The sequence below is a fragment of the Haemaphysalis longicornis genome, unplaced genomic scaffold, assembly GCF_048455015.1.
Source record: "Haemaphysalis longicornis isolate Haplotype H1 unplaced genomic scaffold, Haemaphysalis longicornis Haplotype H1 scaffold_6, whole genome shotgun sequence".
NCBI classification, from domain to species: Eukaryota; Metazoa; Arthropoda; class Arachnida; order Ixodida; family Ixodidae; genus Haemaphysalis; species Haemaphysalis longicornis.
Window position 1 is genome coordinate 54,805,610 of NW_027526407.1, and position 18,794 is coordinate 54,824,403.

Sequence of the window (18,794 nt, forward strand, 5' to 3'; positions counted from 1 at the left end):
CAGGCATTTGCAAGACATTGGTGTATTGGTGCAAGACGGTGGAGCATTAGTATGCAATATATTTATGCCACAATGCACATTAGTTTGCATGTTTGTACGTTCTGTATGTTTGCGTAATGCAGTTAAACCTCAACAAAACGCAAATCTAAAAGATGGCACTTAGGTAATTGTTTATTGGGTCAGTTTTCTTGAAGTCCCTTGAAGACTCTCCCCAGCGTTTGTGGCGGGATCTCTCGCGTGCTCTTGTACTCGCCAGTTTAGAGCGTTTGCACCTGAAGTGGGGAGCACAGACGCCGAAGTTTATGCTACAGACACGGCATTCGCGAAGCCAGTTGCCGCAAGTTCTAGCGCGCGCTAACACAGTCCACTTTGGGAGAGATTTGAAAGCCTGCAGACGAAACGATCCGGGCCTGCGAGTCGTGGAGAACTTTCTGCGGCAAGTTTGGAAATCCACGTGAGGTTCAAGAGCTGTGGAGAGATGAAGGGAGAAAGGCCGCCAGCTCTGCTGTTTCTCCCACCTCGCACCACTAGTGCGAGCTGTGCCAATTTTTTTCTTGTAGCCTTTTGATGCATGTGCTGCTGCTTGCATCCCAGGGTGCCTTGGGCGAAGTTGAGGCGAGACACGAGGTTTGGCCCTACAAGGACATCCAGGAAGTGCTTCTGCGGAGGTTTCGACTCCGTGACAGCGCGGTCGAGCTGTTCTTGCGCAACGGAGTCACCGCGCTGCTCGCCTTCTGCACGACACAGGTGAGGAGCCATCCCCCCAGTCTAGCTGGGTTCTGACCTTTCCTCGTGAAAGTCGTTGTGAGAACAAAACTTGTGCACGTAACAGAACTTTGTGGCCATTTTGTAAGTGTGTGCTGCTAAGCGAGGAGTCCTGTATAGAACTTGTGTATGCAACGCCAGAAAGCCAGTCCTATTGGAAAAACGGCCATAATTCCGGCTTTGAGAACCGTGGGGTTTGAGTTCGGTCCTGAGTGCTGAGAAGTGTGTTTCCATTTTGTGAATTTGTGATAAACGTGTCTGTACATACAAGCACCCACAAAAATATGAGTATTATTAACTGCGTGCTGCTGAAGGTGCTTCAGGCCGAGATAATAACTACGCGCTTGAAGGGAAGACTGCATCCATTCTTGTACACTGCATGGCCACAGGATAGCTTTTTGTTGTTGAAAGAAGAGGGTTGGCTGTCTAGAACTTGATAGAGAAAAAGCAAATGCCCGTGCATTTGCACGTGATGCTCAGGAAAAAATATTCCCAGACAACAGTTTGCGTGCGTCCGTGCCTCAAGGGGGAAGCACAAGACAGCTCGTGCCACAGACACCCAGTTTGCGAAGCCAGTTGCTGTGGTGCTGATAGCACGTGTTGACGCGTTCCACTCTGGGAGAAAACGATCCGGGCCTGCCAGTCATGCATGAGGAAGAAGACGACGATATAGAAGGATATCATGATGACTGCTACTACCAGAGTGAAAAGTGGCGACGGAACATATAAATAAACAATTTCATACCTAATTCAATGTGTGGTGGTGTGTCCTTCACTGCTTATGTATAAAGAAACCCTGCAGCTTTGCTATGGCTCAAGCTGTGTGGCTTTAGTGCAAGCTTCGCCTTTTCTTTTTTTATTGGGGCGTTTCAATTCACCGTCTCAAACTCGTCATGGATGTTCGCAGCTACTTCAGCAATTGTCCGCACCGTAAGAATGTATAGAAGAAAATGAATGTCGGTCTGCTTCTCGCGGAGTCTGCAGTGTTGTCCGAAATGAATCACTGAAGAGCCCCATTTTCTCTCCCCCCCTACCCCCCTCTCTTTACCCCAGGAGCGTAACGAGTTCTGCCGGCAGCTGTGGCAGTGCCCGCAGCTGGAGCTGGAGCCGTCGGAGTCACTGGAGTCGCTGAGCCACCGGTGGCAGGAGCGGCTGGTGGCCAACTTCGACTACCTCACCCAGCTCAACAAGCTGGCTGGCCGCTCCTTCAACGACCTCATGCAGTACCCAGTCTTCCCCTTCGTGCTCGCCTGCTACGACCGTGACACGCTCGACCTCAGGGACCCCGCCAGCTTCCGGTATGCGTGGCCTCTTCCGGATGGATCGGGCTTCTTTGCTGCTCAGAACTACACTTGCTGTGCAAGATATGCGCTGTAGTTTATTCCAGCCGACATGCACTTTAGTAGCTTTGCAATTTTGCAGACCCTATAGAAAAAGGGGGACAGGAGTGGGTAGAGATCTATGCCAGAGCCTTTAATCCCGCGGTGGACTGAAATAACTTGATGATGGTGGTGGTGATGATTGAGATGGTGCATGCATGTTTCTGGATCTGCATGTCGCTTCTGAACACAAGCTGACGGACTTTATGACCATGGTGATGATGATTGTGATGATACATGCGTATTCCTGGATCTGCATGTCGCTTCCGAACACAAGCTGACGGACTTTATGATTATGGTGATGATGATTGTGATGATGCATGCGTATTCCTGGATCTGCATGTCGCTTCTGAACACAAGCTGACGGACTTTATGATTATGGTGATGATGATTGTGATGATACATGCGTATTCCTGGATCTGCATGTCGCTTCCGAACACAAGCTGACGGACTTTATGATTATGGTGATGATGATTGTGATGATGCATGCGTATTCCTGGATCTGCATGTCGCTTCTGAACACAAGCTGATGGACTTTTGATTATGGTGATGATGATTGTGATGATGCATGCGTATTCCTGGATCTGCATGTCGCTTCTGAACACAAGCTGATGGACTTTTGATTATGGTGATGATGATTGTGATGATGCATGCGTATTCCTGGATCTGCATGTCGCTTCTGAACACAAGCTGATGAACTTGATGGTTATGATGATGATGGTTGTGATGATGCATGCATATTTCTGGATCTGCATGTCACTTCTGAACACAAGCTGATGAACTTAATGATGATAATGATGATTATTATGATGATGCGTGTGTATTTTTGGATCTGCGTGTTGCTTCAGAACACAAGCTGATGCTCCACGTTGGCTTACTTTTCCCCGTTCCGTCATTCCCTCGCAGGCGGTTGGAGCGCCCCATGGCGGTCCAGGATCCGGCGCGGGAAGAGCACTACCGGCGGAACTTCCTCACGGAGAGGGCGGCTGGTCCGTCGGAGCGGCTCCACCCCTGGATGGGGCCGTTCCACTACGGCTCGCACTACAGCAACAGCGGCACTGTGCTGCACTTCTTGGTCCGGCTGCCCCCTTTCACCCAGATGTTTCTCAGCTACCAGGGTACGTCCGCCTTGGAAGAGTTCCTTAAAAGGGCCATGCAGACAACGTACAAGTTTGTTTTATTCGAAAAAGATTTCGTGTCTTAGAATGCCCCCAGCGCTTTCGCACCAGCAGGTGATGCTTTATTCACTGAGAAATTAGTCAATTTAAGGGAGCACACGGGACTTAAAGGAGCCATGAAGAGAAAATACAACTTCGTGTAATTTGAAAGAACTAGGATTCAGTATCTCACTCAGCTCCATTACAGCCCCAAAAGATGTTTTTTAACGAAAAAAAAAGCAAGAAGTATTTAAAAACTTCCAAATTCGCGCCGCAGTGACGTGTTATGAGCAAGAATGACGTCATACGAGCCAACAATAAAACACAATTTTCAGTGCGTTAACTGCACGTTAGCATTCAAGTGATGCGGTCAAATGGAACTAGAGGCCCCATTACAGACGTCCAGTCATGTGTCGTCGCGACAGGTCAGTTAGGCGGCCGCCAATCGCACAAACAAGGTTCCATGACATCACAGAAAAGTTGCGAGAAATTGGCGAGGGGGTCGCAACTGCATCAAACGTTTTCTTTCATATCTCCGTTATTTGTTCGAAGATTGCGATGATATTGGTATCATTGTTATCGGTTCTAAGCAGTCTTTCTAATAAACCCAACTTGTATTTTGTCTTCGTGGCTGCTTTAAACCAAAAAAACTTATTTTTACAGTTATGATCAGAAAAATTTGGGGGCATATGCAGATTTTCATTCTGATTGTAAATATACAATTTGTTTTTTGTGTAAAACGAACGTATTCAAGTTTATTTGAATTTTTATATTTGACTTTTTGACAGCTTTTGTAAAAAAACTGCTGGTGGGATAAGGCTGTACAAGGTACCAGTGAACTGTGTGCAAATCAAATAGTGCAATACAGTTAAACCTCGTTATAACGAGACGGGCTATAACGAAATAATGGATATAACGAGCAAATCGTAATTCCCCTTGAAAGTCCCCATAGAAACCAATGTATTTAAAACCTCGTTTTAACGAGGTAAAATTAACCCGTTACGGGATATAACGAACAAATTTCGCTGAGAAATCAAATTTTGGGCAAATTTTACAACAGTGCGCAACGCGGATTTGAGACAGTGCGTGACGCGGCAACTGTATTAGCAGTTCAAAACTCCCGCCACGCGCGCGAAGCTGGCTGGCGCGCCATGTGGACGCTGCGCCCGCGAAGCCCCCACCCTCCTCTCGCTGCGCACGGCATGCAGACAATGGGGCCCTTCGATTTACAGTGCAGGACTCACCGCGGGCTCCCCGAGAAGCAGTCCGACGTTCGATTTTCCCACGTATCCCTATGGCTTCGGGGAATCCGCGGACTATCCGGCCCGAGAAGAACCCCATTTCTAGCCACCATACCCCAATGCACACGGCGCGCGCGGTTGCGTTGCCTTCCTCTCCCCCTCCTTCCCTGTTCGTATCGCCGACGTCGCTGCGTAGTTATGTGTGCGTGGATTTTGGCAGTCTTCAGCCTTATCTTTTATCGTACAGCCGGCGTGATTCCAACAACGCGAGTGCGACAGGCGGGAAGCGAAAGCGAAAGACCATCATGCTTGAACAGAAGACGGCTAAGATAAAAGCCGTCGCATCGGGCGCGAATGTAGGTGCACTCCGTGGTTAGGTGGCAAGAGACTTTGACGTGTGGACGAGTACGCTGTTCAACATCGTGAGCAACCGAGAGTCCATCGTCAGCGCTGTTGCACATGGCTTGAAAAGAAGCGCTAAGGACGGCGTCGGAAGCACTAGATGCGGTGGACGTGCTGCGTCGCTACTTCGGCGGGCACGAGGGCGGCGAAGATGGCGTGAACGTAGCGGCCGCAGCCGAGGGAGCCATCGCCCGCATCAGGAAGGTGCATCAATGTCCGAATACGGACTTCTTCGTAACCAAGTCTGTTTGAAATACGAGTTTTGTACTGCAATAAAGTAGGTTCGTGACATTTCCTTTTTACCTCCGGAATGTGTTTATTTTACTGACTACCGCCGTGCGGCAAGATGCTATTTCGCCCGCATTTTGTTTTAGGTAACTACAATGCATAATATTTGCAGTAAATGTCGGCTACGGTTATAACGAAATATTGGCTATAACGAGCAAATCGCGGCGCCCCTTCAATTTCGTTATAACGAGGTTTAACTGTAATACCAAAATTATCGTTCTATCTGGTCTGCAGCAGAAGTTACGACCGTTTGAAGTTTGAGCCTGGAACGCGGGAACTAGAAAAACTGGTTTTGCCTTCGAGGCCAAAACTTTAAACGCTCGTAACTTCTGCTGCAGACCAGATACTTAACTACAGACCAGTTGCTTCCTTCGCGTTCATGGAGTTCCGATGCCCAGAGTTTATCTGGGCATTGGAACTCTACTTGGTCAACTTTTCTTGGTCAACTTTTTATGCCGTAAGAGAAGCAGACAGGCTATATCGTAGTAAAAAGTATTTGGGGAAGTAATGAGTAATTTCCATGAAATTACTGGCCTGAAGTAATTTATTACATTACTAAATTACCAACACTCAAAAGGAATTCATTACATTACTCATTACCGCAAAAAGTAATTTAATTACTGTAATTTCATTACTGCCAAGTCTGGTTGTACATGATCAAACGTTTGCAGTGCAGAACAAGGACTACTGTAATTTTTTTTCATGTCTTTTCAATAAACTCGACGCACACGTAAGCTCTTTGTGTTTTCCCGATTGAAGTAGCCAAAAGTCACACTCGTGTTGTTTCGTTCTTTCTTTTGTCCTTGTTGTTCTGTGCTGCAAACGTTCGATCTGTTGAACCAGGAAGTCAATGTCCATTTTTTGAAATTTGATTTGAGTTGCACTTCATTTTAATGAACTGAAAAGGCTTTTTGTCGCACGCAAGAGTAACACATTGTGACAGCTCTGTGACACTTATTTCTGGTTTTTCATTGAGCCAAAGGCTTTTCAATTTTGCCACGCAAATGTTATTTAACTGTTAGCGTTACCATGGCTAGTTTGTTGACCGGAATCGAGCTTCAGTAAGTCACACGGGGTCATCTTAGTTTTAAAAGAGCCATGAAAAGAAAATACAACTTCGTTTAATTTGAAAGAACTAGGATTCAGTATCTCACTCAGCTCCATTACAGCCACAAAAGATGTTTTTTTAACGAAAAAAAAGCAAGAAGTATTTAAAAACTTTCAAATTTTGCGCCACAGTGACGTGTTAGGAGCAAGAATGACGTCATACACGCCAACAATAAAATATAATTTTCAGTGCGTTAACTGCACGTAAGCATTCAAGTGATGCGATCAAATGGAACTAGAGGCCCCATTACAGGCGTCCAGTCGTGTGTCGTCGCGACAGGTCAGTTAGGTGGCCGCCAATCGCACAAACAAGGTTCCGTGACGTCATAGAAAAGTTGCCGGAAATTGGCTAGGGTGTCGCAACTGCTTCACACGTTTTCTTTCATCCGTTAATTGTTCAAAGATTGTGATGATATCGGTATCATTGTTATCGGGACTAAGCAGTCTTTCTAATAAACCCATCTTGTATTTTGTCTTCATGGCTCCTTTAACCTCAACTCGAGACGAATCTCTTGCAAACCCTCTGAAGTTCAGGACTTGCAGTTTGTGAACCACTGTCACAGGTAGGTCAGCAATTTCACATTGTTTCCACGGTTCCCATACAATCAAACAATAGCTCGTATGTTCCGTTTCGCTGCATATTCTCAGTTTAAACATTTTTTGGTGTGGTGGTACGGAGTGCTGCAGCAAGAACTAACGATTGCGCCTGGCATAGGGGACTGGAAATTTCAGTGAGTCTTGTGCACAACTTACGCCTATCATTCGCTCATTTGTTTGCAGACAACCAGTTTGACATCCCAGACCGGACGTTTCACAGCGTCCACACCACGTGGCGCTTAGCCAGCAGTGAATCCCCGACAGACGTCAAGGAGCTCATCCCGGAGTTCTTCTTCTTGCCGGAGTTCCTGGTAAACCTCCAAGGTGAGGTAATTGTCAGTTCGACCCGCCGTGGTGGCTCAGTGGCTGACACCTTGCTGAACACAAGGACATGGCTCTATCCCGGCCACAAGGGTCATTTTTTAAGACGATAGCCTTTTTTGGTCTGTCTGTCTGTCTGTCTGTCTGTTTGTCTCTGTCTGTCTGTCTGTCTGTCTGTCTGTCTGTGACCTAGCTGAGCTAAATGTCCTCGGCGGAAACGAAGACCCTGAGGGACTTTATCATGCATTGGGCCTCCTGCAAAGAGTAGGCTGTGCAACTGTGTCGTCAGAGTATCACTGTCACCACTGTCCGCAGCACGTATCCACGCCATGATTGCCTCTTTCGGTGAGGCACTCGGACGTTCCCGAAACATTGGCCCTGACGTCCCTTCTGCAGAAAACAGAGGCAGTTGAAGAGGCACCCAGTCAAATTCAAAGCGGTGCACATATGACACAATAAGTGAAAGTGTGAGTGAGTGAGCGACTGCAGGGATGAGGCCAAAGCGGTGGTGCCGGAAGGGGGGTTCGGAAGGAAAACTGCTCCCCTCCTTCTCTCGCTTACTTGTAAGCAGTGCAGTTGACTCATTTTCTCAGGGTTGGAGGGGATGCAAGGCACATCGCGGCGCATGCCGTCGGCGTGGCAGGCATGGAGAGCCGGTTACAGCTCACATTTTCGGTGCACGCTGTAACCGGATTCAATCGTTATATCTGATATCACTACACTGGAGCATTGTAATAAGCGATTTATTTTAGCGCAGAACACGTACAAAAGTGGAGGCTGCCGTAGTTGTTCATCGTTATATCTGATATGTTGTTATAAATGGTATCGTTATAAGTGGACTCCACTGTAGTTGTTGATTCCAGCTGTTACCGAAGCTCGCTTTGTGAATTCACCAGCATTTGCTTAGCATTTCCATCGTGGAATACAGTACACGCCTGGGTGCAAGCGAAATTCATTTGTTCATAGGTCACGGCTTTCCTGTCGTCTTCGTAATTACCACGACCCCTTGTCTTCACTAACTGCCAGATAGCTCACACCTCACTCTCATGAGACATGATGGTGAGTGGGGTTTTAATCATCCGAATAATAAGAGGCTGTGGCAGGTCTCATCGCAATGCCATTTGCCTGAAGAGACTGTGATGGATGCTTAAAAAGAAGTAGAACAACATCCTGTCACCCTCTTGAAGACGGCAGGATGTTGCACATACGTTATTTACTCCTCACGTTTATGAGAACAGGATTGAGCCGTGTGTCAACATTTTGGCGTGTATTAATTAAAGAACCCCAGGTGGTAAAAAATAATGTGGAGCCCTCCGCTACAGCACGCTTTGTTGTAGCCCATGTGTAGCCTTGGTACATTAAACCCCGTAATTTCAATTTTGAGAACTGTATTGTTAAAGAAACGGGCGGAGATTGCGGGACATACCGTATTTTCGCACGTATAACCCGCCCCTGCATGTTATTCTCACCCCCACTTTCAGCCCTCCGGAAAAGAAAAGAAAAATCCTCACGTATTGCCCGCACATTCGATACAGGAAAGGCTGCACCAAAGCTACTGCTCAAGCAACACGTCACATACAGTTAAACCTCGTTATAACGAAATTGAAGGGGCGCCGCGATTTGCTCGTTATAGCCAATATTTCGTTATAACCGTAGCCGACATTTACTGCAAATATTATGCATTGTAGTTACCTAAAACAAAATGCGGGCGAAATAGCATCTTGCCGCACGGCGGTAGTCAGTAAAATAAACACATTCCGGAGGTAAAAAGGAAAAGTCACGAACCTACTTTATTGCAGTTCAAAACTCGTATTTCAAACAGACTTTAATGCACCTTCCTGATGCGAGCGATGGCTCGCTGAGCTGCGGCCGCTATGTTCGCGCCATCTTCGCCGCCCTCGATCGTGCGCGCCGAAGTAGCGGCGCAGCACGTCCACCGCATCTAGTGCCTCCGACGCTGTCCTTAGCGCTTCCTTTCACGCCACGTGCAACAGCGGTGGCGATGGACTCTCGGTTGCTCACGATGGTGGACAGCGTACTCGTCCACACGTCAGTCTCTTGCCGCCTTACCTTTCTTCGCGCCCGATGCGATGGCTTTTAGCCGTCTTCTGTTCAAGCGTGATAGTCTTTCACTTTCGCTTCCCGCCTGTCGCACTCACGTTGTTGGAATCACGTGGGCAATACGATAAAAGATAAGGCTGAAGACTCCCAAAAACCACGCCGGCGATACGAACAGGGGGGGAGGAAGGCGACGCAACCGCGCGTGCCGTGTGCATTGGGGCTCTTCGATTTAGTCTTCAACTCACCGCGGATAGCCCGCGGGACGCAGGTAGTCCGAGGATTCCCCGAAGCCATAGGGATACATGGGAAAACCGAACTCCGACTGCTTCTCGGGGAGTCCACGGTGAGTTCGTGACTGTCCCCATTGTCTGCATGTCGTGCGCAGCGAGAGGAGGGTGGGAATGGCTTCGCGGGCGCAGCGTCCGCATGGCGCGCCATCCAGCTTTGCGCGCGTGGCGGGAGTTTTGAACTGCTAATACAGTTGCCGCGACGCGCACTGTCCCAAATCCGCGTTGCGCACTGTTGTAAAATTAGCTCAAAATTTTATTTCTCAACGAAATTTGTTCGTTATATCCCGTAACGGGCAAATTTTACCTCGTTAAAACGAGGTTTTAAATACATTGGTTTCTATGGGGACTTTCAAGGGGAATTACGATTTGCTCGTTATATCCATTATTTTGTTATAGCCCATCTCGTTATAACGAGGTTTAACTGTACTATGTAGACAGAAAAAGCGTACATTTAGCATTTTACACTGACTGCAAGGCAAGAGTCGCAATACACTAATAAAATTCAGTTGTTAGAGTGCGCTCGTCCTTGTTTTTCTTCCTTGTCCTTGTTTGTTTTGCGCAATCGCTGCCATGGAAGGCTTAGTCAGTGTTACTGCGTAGGAGCTTTTGGCACAACGCGCAATGTTGTGAAGCTGCACTAAAGGAGACACCCTGCGTATTATCCACACCCCTACTTTGCCACTGAAACTTTCACATTTTTGGTGCAGGTTATAATACGCGCAAAAATACAGTAAATGATTCTTTAACGGCCGATGGAACTGCTATCTTAAAATGATGATGATAGTAGGGGCAGCTGGTAACTTCTTCGTCTGTAATATTTTCAACATGAATTGAGGACGCACACGTGTCTACGTGTGTGTCAGCAGTTTTTTCCCTACATAGTGATACTGCGTAACACGATGCCTGCCAACCGGATTGCCAAAACTTTGGCGCAGGCTTCAACTTCGGAAAGCGGCAGTCCGGCGAGCCGGTGTCGGACGTGCGCCTGCCGTCCTGGTGCCGTGGGGACCCCCGCCTCTTTGTCCTAGTCCAACGGCAGGCCCTCGAGTCGGACTACGTCACTGAGCACTTGGGCCACTGGATTGACCTCGTATTCGGCTATAAGCAGACAGGCAAAGCCGCCGAAGAGGCCATCAATGTCTTCCATCCAGCTGTGAGTCTCCCAATTCTGCTGCTTCTGGTCACAGCACTGTCTGCGGCATGTGGCCTTGGCTTCACTGCTTCATTGGAAAGGTGTCTACATAACTTCTGTTAGTGCTGGTAGCATCAGTGAAGTCACATGTAACCCTGCGTTTGTAGCCTTGGTCCCTAGCATGGATAGAGAGAAAGATGCCACTCCAGACTTCTCTCTTCCCTAACCAGATTAGTTGCCAATGTTCTGCTCATTTCTTTCCTCTGGATTGCTGCATAACTTTGCACTGTACTGTTGAAGGAAAAAACAGCAGCTGAGTCTGGTATGTGTTGTGGCTGTGTTCGATTATACAATGCACAGCACTGACCTGACCTGACTTGGCTAGAGTAGCAAGCACTATATAGTTCTGCCTGTGCAGATGTACTACGGTGTCCAGAGTTACTGGATATAGACAGTTGCGAAACTCCCCATAGGCCCCATGTATCGAAAGCCGGTCTTCGGTTGCCCCCCTGCGCCGGGGCAAGCACGGGGCAAGTTGACTAGCCTGTCGTCTGTTGGCAGGACGTTGAAGCAGTACTCAAGTGCTTGCGGCTGCTGCCGTAAGTCATAAAAAGAAAAGCCGCAAAAGCACAAGTAAATTTTACGTAATAATTCTGTTGTAATTTAAAAAGCAATCTTTATTTTACAGAAGAATTTTGAATAATAATAGTTTAGCGAAGTTTCGTTTCCATCTCCTAGGTGCCGCGCGCGTCGACTTGCCCCTCAGCTTCCACGGAGTTGGGGGGCTAGCGCCGCCCGGATTCTGAAGCGGAGTTTCGCAACTGTCTATATTGAGTAACTCTGACGGTGTCGGCGTCACTTGGGTGGCAGAATGATATGTTCCATTGTGCAATGCGATGGCACTGACTTGACTTGAACATGACTTTACTTGACTTGTTTGACTTGGCTAGAGTTCAAAGTGTTCTCTGACCTCCGTTGGTTCCATTCGTGACGATGTATTGCAATGTTGGTGTCAGTTCAGTGATGGAATGCTGTGCACCATTGGGCAATGTCAAGGCACCATCTTACTTGATTTGGCTTGACTTGGTTTCACCTGGCTAGCGTCAAAAGCATTCTTTGACCTCTGGTTCCACCTGTGCTGCAGACATACTATGGTGTGGACGTGAGCTCGGTGGCACAGGACCCTGTCTCCCAGAGGGCCCTGGAGACCATGATTCGCACCTATGGCCAGATGCCCAAGCAGCTCTTCAGCAGTCCACACCCATTGGTGACGCTCAGATTGGCCGACAGCCAACGAAGCAACACCAACTCCGCCACAGACCAGGCAAGTCCGACACTACTCAGAGGCGTCCTATGGAAGCTGGGGACTCGACCACGGGGCTTTATTTTTTGAACCGCAAACTAGTTGTCTGACTGAACGCTTCTCTTGTCAGTTCAGTTTGTTTGCCAAGCTACTTTGTCCTCAATTAAATTTCAAGTACAGTGAAAATTTCTACCTCTCGAAAACCCTATTTCCGTACAGTGTGCCTAAAAAGACAGCAAGATACAAAATATAACAACTATAAAACAGCTATAAAATACCGCTTTAAAAGCTATGAATGCAGCCATAAATAGCTATAAACAACCATACAGCTATAAACTGCTATAACACAGCTAACGGCTATAAAATGTACATGCATGGTGCAAACAACCAGCAAAAATTGGTGATTTTGAAACCAAAATTGAGTAGAGCACGGCCGTTATGGCCAGGATGGAGTGACCTTGCAGCCCGCGAACAAGTGGCCGACTGGTTGGACCAAACGGGCACACAATAATGTCACATGTGCGGAACCCTTAGGAGAAGCACGCGCTCAGCAGGGCTTGACCGGTTCTCCTAACTGGCCGGAGGAACAAGCACCTGGCCGGCCAACATGTCACTCGCACTTCATGGCTGTCTGCACAATGTGCAGTGTCGTCTGTGATGGAGATATTTTAAATGATTTTAACTGATTAACAATGCATTTCACAGGGCTACCAGTCATGTCCCTGTTGACTTGGTAGTACGTATCGCATGTCTAAAATAAATCCGGCAGAGGTGAAATTCCAGTGCAGCTGCAGGCCTTATGCGAAACAGTGCATTTCAAGGGGCATATCAAGTCTGCTTTTCTGATGGAGGTGAAAAAGCGAGAACGCCCGTGGTCAAGATTTCGATGTATGCTACCCAAGCAACCATGGCATCAGCCGAACATCCGATGCCCAGTTTGGACAACCACTGTACGTGCACTGTACATCCAATATTTGGATGTATATTTTCGGATATACAGTGGACATCCAGAAACGGATGTGCAAGTCCGAATGGCATCCACCAGTGGCCGTTCAGAATTACTACAAAGCATAAAATAATGGCTTAAATTGAATATAGAAGGGAAAATGAAAAGAACTACTTTGCTTTTAAATTTAAAAGATTTTGTACATCAACATCCTGACTTGTACATTGGAAGTTTCATCTGCATATTTCTAAAATTAAGCCTAATTTTTTTTACTTTATTGGAGCACCTCACAGACTCCAGCGATGATCTCTTTGGGGAAGGATATATAATAATTGAGAACTGCTAACGAAACGTGAAGCAAGTTCACTGTGTTTATGCATGCCTGTCTGCCCGGTAGTACGTTGGTCTTGTATGGTGTACTATTCGTTGTAGGAACATAATCTTCTCGTTATGTGATTCTGGAAATTTTTACTGAACATCCACAATACATCCAATTTCGGACGTCCGCCTGGACGTATAGAAGTGTTAAATTCGGACATCCCACGGACGCACATGGTACAACAATCGGCCCTGAGACGGACATCGCACGGACGTCCGTTAGAGCCGGAATAAACGTACAATGGACGGCCAATGGACTTCCGGGTAGAGATCCCCGGGTGATTGAAATTAATGCGGAGCCCTCCACTACAGCGTGCCTCATCAAACTGCACCTCGGTGCATTAAACTCCACACTGTAATCAAATGAGGTGAATATCAAGTAAGGCTCCTTGACGAGAGTTTGAATGGTGGGTGTTCAGGTTCCGATGGCGGAGGTTCGGGGTCTCCGGTGGGGTAGCTACGTGGGCAGCCCCTCGGCCCCCTCCCCCAGGCTGGTGTTGCGCCGGAGCCCACCCCGGGACCAGGGACACCCCGTGGGCCACCTGGTGCCCCTCCGCACCAACGACGTCTGGGGACTGCCGGCCACCTCCTGCCTCCTGCTCAGCTACAGCCACACCGCCGGTAGGGACGCCACAGAGCGTGGAATTCACTGCGTGGGGAATTCGTTGCGTTGGCAATTCGTTGTGTAGGTAAATCATTGTGTAGGAACTTAGTTGTATAGGAAATGCATTGTGTAGGGAGTTCGTTGTGTAGGGAAGGCATTGTGCAGAGAGTTCGCTGTACACGAAATGCCTTATGTAGAGAGTTCGTCATATAGGGAAATCATCGTTTAGAGAGTTTGTCGTATAGGGAAACCATTGTGTAGAGAGTTCGTTGTGTAGGTAATTCGTTGTGTGCGAACCGTTGTGCACAATCTATGCCAGGATGGGAGTGACACCGTGTTTACTCGCATGATGATCACACCCTGAGCTGTTGTAATCAATAAGTCGACTTTTTTTTACCCCTTGCATAATGGTCGCACCCAAAACTTGCTGCTATTAGTTCCATAATGCGTGAGTAGTCTTCGGGTGCATGAGGGTCGAGCATCATCCATCAAACGCTACGTAGACTATACGTAGAATATACGTGGACTATATGCTGCGCACTGAGTTAGAGGGATATAGCCAATTGCGAGCGGAAACAGCAGTAATGACAGCAACCGCAACAGCAACTTACTCGCCATTTATGCTACGTGACGGCTTTGTCAGTCTCATCGCTGTTTAGCAGTGGAGCAGTATGCAAGTTATACGGCTGTGTTCAAGTTGGACGTGATTGGCTATGCTCGGAAGCTAAGCACAGCAACCGCGTGGCTGGTCGGCATTTCGGAATTGGCAAGATTGGCCTTTTATTCTGGAGATTTGATTACTGCAAGTTTAAGGCTACAAATAGGATGCACCAGGCTCTTTGTGGACAAAAGACCAGCAAGCTTCTGCACGTTGAAGAGGCGTTGCTGAACTGCCTGAAGGATTGTCAAGAGTTTCAAAAAGACGCGGATATCAATCATACTCGCTCAATGCCACTGATGGCAACTTACTCTGGGAACACGAGGATGCAGTCAGCGATGACAGATGAAATCCGAATGAGGCAGTGTGTGGAGACAAATAGGATGACACGTTGCAGCGCAGGATGTTAGCGCGTGTATGAACACACTCCCCACCTGCCATGATAGTCCACGTTCTTGCCAGTTCCTTCGAAATGCGAGCTCAAAATTTTTTATGTTTTAAAATTTGCTGCGCTGGAAGGAGCTTTAAAATTTGTGCTTAATATTTGCTGCACTGGAGTAAAAATGTGTTGTCAGTGTGACTTGCAGGAGGCACAGGCAATTCATAGTTTAAACGAACATTTAAAATACTGAATACTAGATGGATGATATGAACAAACTAGTGGTAAATGTAAACTGTAATTAGTAGTTTGGAACCAGTAGTGGAGGCCATCATCCTGGTGAGGAGAAGTCATGAAGCGTGGTGATGATGGAACAAATGGTGATTATTGTGATAATGATGGCGATGGTGATGATAAGTCATTGCAGTTTACAGCTTGGAGCAAGGCATTGCAGTGTGCAGCTAACGTAGCAGTCAAGGCAAATTTTCCGGTCTATAAGTCGCACTTTTGTATCAGTCGCACCCCCCTCAAACCGACAGTTTTTCCAGACAAAAATCTATAGAAGTCGCACCAGTGTACAAAACATGCTTTTTAATCAGGTAAACTCATAGAGGATCAGTTCGTTAGAAAGTGCTGGGAAAGTACATGGTTGCAGCGGCTGCCGCGTCTGAACGCATCCCCCGGTAAGTAGTGCTAGACACGTGCATCTACCATCCAAAGTCTAGACAGAACCAACTTCTCAAAAATGGTTTATTGATACACACAGATTGCATGTACTTACAGACGGCGTTTAGGCAAAACCATCGAAGCCTTCTTCCTCCAACTCACCAACAAATAACTCATTCATTTAGACCATAGAGCTGTGTCTCCTAACGTGCGCTGACATTACGCAGCACACAGGCACCTTTTTCAAGCGCGGACCACTCGCGGCCGCCACGTACCAAATTTATTCCATACATAAGTGAATAAGACGCACCAACGAAAATTTCAGAAAAAAACTGCGACTTATACACCAGAAAATACGGTAAATGACATAGGAAAGCTGTAGAGAAGTGGAGCTGGGCTGCACAATATAGTCATAGGACCAAAGTTGGTGTTTTGACAAATTTTATTTAACAAAAAACATTGTAGTGAATTGAGCGAGATTTTGGCTACAGACTTCAGCAGAGTTCATTCATCTGAGAATATCGTGATGAATTTTTCAATGGATTGTTACTGTCTTCCAAGAAGAACATACCCACTCGTAGTTATTTTTTAGTGATCCTTTATGAACTGTTGAATGGCCTGTTCCATCAGGTGATCGGCTGATCAGAATTTTCGTACACCCCCAACCTTTGAGCAGGTAGTAGCAAGAGGTGAACTGTTTCAACTTCTTTCATTTATGAGCTGACTGTGCCGTCGGATTGTACACTAAGGTCTTCTCCTTAAATTCCAGTAAAAAGGGATTCTCTCATGAAGCTTCATTGACTGTGTGTGTGAGATGATTTTTAACAATACGATACGACATGATATTTATGATATGATATGATAACGATACGATAACGGTGTGATAACGATACGTTATATGATATGATAACGATACGATATTTTAACAGGAACTGGCCATGTTCTAACCTGTAATTGTTATGACAAACAGCCAGTTATCTATCCCAGAGAAACAGCCAGTTATCTACCGTATTTTCGCGTGTATAGCCCGCACCAAAAATGCGAAAATTTCAGTGGCAAAGTAGGGGTGCGGATTATATGCGGGGTGTTTCCTTTAGTGCAGCTTCACGGCAATGCGCGTGGTGCCGTGAAGATGACCTTGCGTACAACAGTGAAGACTGCGGCTCAAGTGATAGCTTAAGCGAGAGCAGTGGCACTGAGTGCATTGTGACTTTCGCCTTGCAGTCAGTGTATTACACTTGCTTTTTTTTTCTATCTACATAGCATGTGATGTGTTGCTTGAGCAGTAGCCTTGGTGCAGCCTATACTGTATCAAATGTGCGGGCAATACGCGAGGATTTTTTTTCTTTTCCGGCGGGCTGCAAGTGGGGGTGCGGATTATATGCAGGGGCGGGCTATACGCGCGAAAATATGGTATACCAGAGAAATAGCCAGTTATCAATTCCAGAATTGCTATTAGTGAGTGAAATTTTTCTCAACGCTGATCTCATGCTGATCTTCCCTCCCAGGGGGTCCGAAAGCCGCGCTGCAGACATTTATCCAGAGCACAGCACTGGTAACATGGCAACATGCGGACGGCTTTGTCCGCCTAAAGCTGCAGAAGGACGAACCGGCTCAGCCTTTGCTTTCTCCCTGCCCCGGCGACATGGTATGTATTATCGCTATGGCACGCCACTGTGGAATGTAGTGCAGGAAATCCTTTTAACGGGAGACTGTGGTCTTAAAAGAACTTGTTTTAATTTTGTTAGGCTTACCGGTTTTTTTCCCACTGATTTCAAATATGCCATTATTTTTTCAGTTGGTCAATTAGTTTCCAAGATAATTGGAGATAATTGGCCGTTTTTAGTCAACGAGTAGACAAAGCAGTGGTGGTCAGAAAACTCTAATCTTTGTATTTTCTAATACTGTGAACCCTGGTGAATGCAGTAACCAAAGCGGTTGTTTGGTGCAGCGCTTGACACTTATTCTACAGCTAATTAAACTTTGATGCTTGAAGTGGGTGTTTGAAATGGTTCCTCGCCACTGGTGCCACCAAAGTTTAACGAGCTGTAGAATTAGTTCCAAGCGATGCATCGAAAAACTGATTCTCTTATTGCACTCACCAGGGTTCACAGTATTGGAAAAAACAAAGGTTACAGTTTTATGACCAACAGTGTTTTGTGTATTGTTTGACAAAAAATGGCTAATTATCTCTGATTATCGTGGGAACTAATTGAATGGCTCAAAAAATAATGTCATATTTGAAATCAGTGGGAAAGAAAGCAGCAAGCCTGACAAGTTTCACAGAGATTACTTGAAAATTAAAAGAAATAATTTTAAGACCAGTGTCCGCCCTTAAAGGGGTCGTGAAGAGATTTTCAAAAAAACTGTGTTGTGTGTGCGCTTATAACCGTGGAACCTTGATAAACAAACAATGCATACCCGTTTCGTCGTCCGATATCGGGAAATAGGTAAATAAATGCAGTTACGGTTTCACCGAGGCTTTCCTCCTCAACTCGTGAAGTGACATTTCAGTAAGTCAGTAAGCAGCCAATCACAGTTCTCCCTCGTCTGCACAATATGTCGGCATAGGGCGGGCTTGCAAAGGGTAGGATAAAGCTACAACATCGGCGCCATGATGAAACTCGCCCTGCAACTGAACGGGAGACGTCTGATCTCTGATACGACTGATCAACATGGTCGAACTTTCAGTCAACAACACCGGCGAGTGGCGCAGGCAGAAGTAACCACGTTTAATCTAAACTGGGCATTCGTAAACTGTTTACGCTGCTTTCCACGAGTCTAAACTGTCGTTTTGCTAGCCGATATTCTTGCACAAGTTTGCCGACGTCTGTCTCACGTAGCCTGTAATGTGAGTTGCGCGAACGTGAAACTTCTCACCTGACGAGATACATGACCGAACGCTTAAAATGAGAGTTTATTACATAAACACGTTTATCGAAGGAACTTCGAGTTGTCGGAACTTAAAACCCACTCATTATTCACTCATCAAGCGCAAAAATAACTAGCGAGAACGATACAGCGCCGAGTCGCCGAGTCCCAACATCACGCAGTTCGAGGATTGCTTTCCTGTTTCCTGCAATAAACAATGCTGTTAACGCTGTTTTGTTGACTGTATAC

The 18,794-nt window shown here is 46.7% G+C and overlaps 1 protein-coding gene across 5 annotated transcripts in view; it reads left to right on the top strand.

Moving 5' to 3' along the window:
- The window catches only part of Mv (lysosomal-trafficking regulator mauve), a 118,690-nt gene that overhangs the window by 79,768 nt on the left and 20,128 nt on the right, over positions 1 to 18,794 (top strand). For all 5 annotated transcript variants that reach the window (XM_077674380.1, XM_077674383.1, XM_077674382.1 and 2 more), the window contains 8 exons: positions 595 to 747; positions 1,819 to 2,063; positions 3,051 to 3,262; positions 7,120 to 7,260; positions 10,544 to 10,761; positions 11,885 to 12,064; positions 13,787 to 13,988; positions 17,183 to 17,322. In XM_077674380.1, coding sequence (XP_077530506.1) covers positions 595 to 747; positions 1,819 to 2,063; positions 3,051 to 3,262; positions 7,120 to 7,260; positions 10,544 to 10,761; positions 11,885 to 12,064; positions 13,787 to 13,988; positions 17,183 to 17,322 — 1,491 coding nt within the window. The remainder of the gene's footprint in view (positions 1 to 594; positions 748 to 1,818; positions 2,064 to 3,050; positions 3,263 to 7,119; positions 7,261 to 10,543; positions 10,762 to 11,884; positions 12,065 to 13,786; positions 13,989 to 17,182; positions 17,323 to 18,794) is intronic.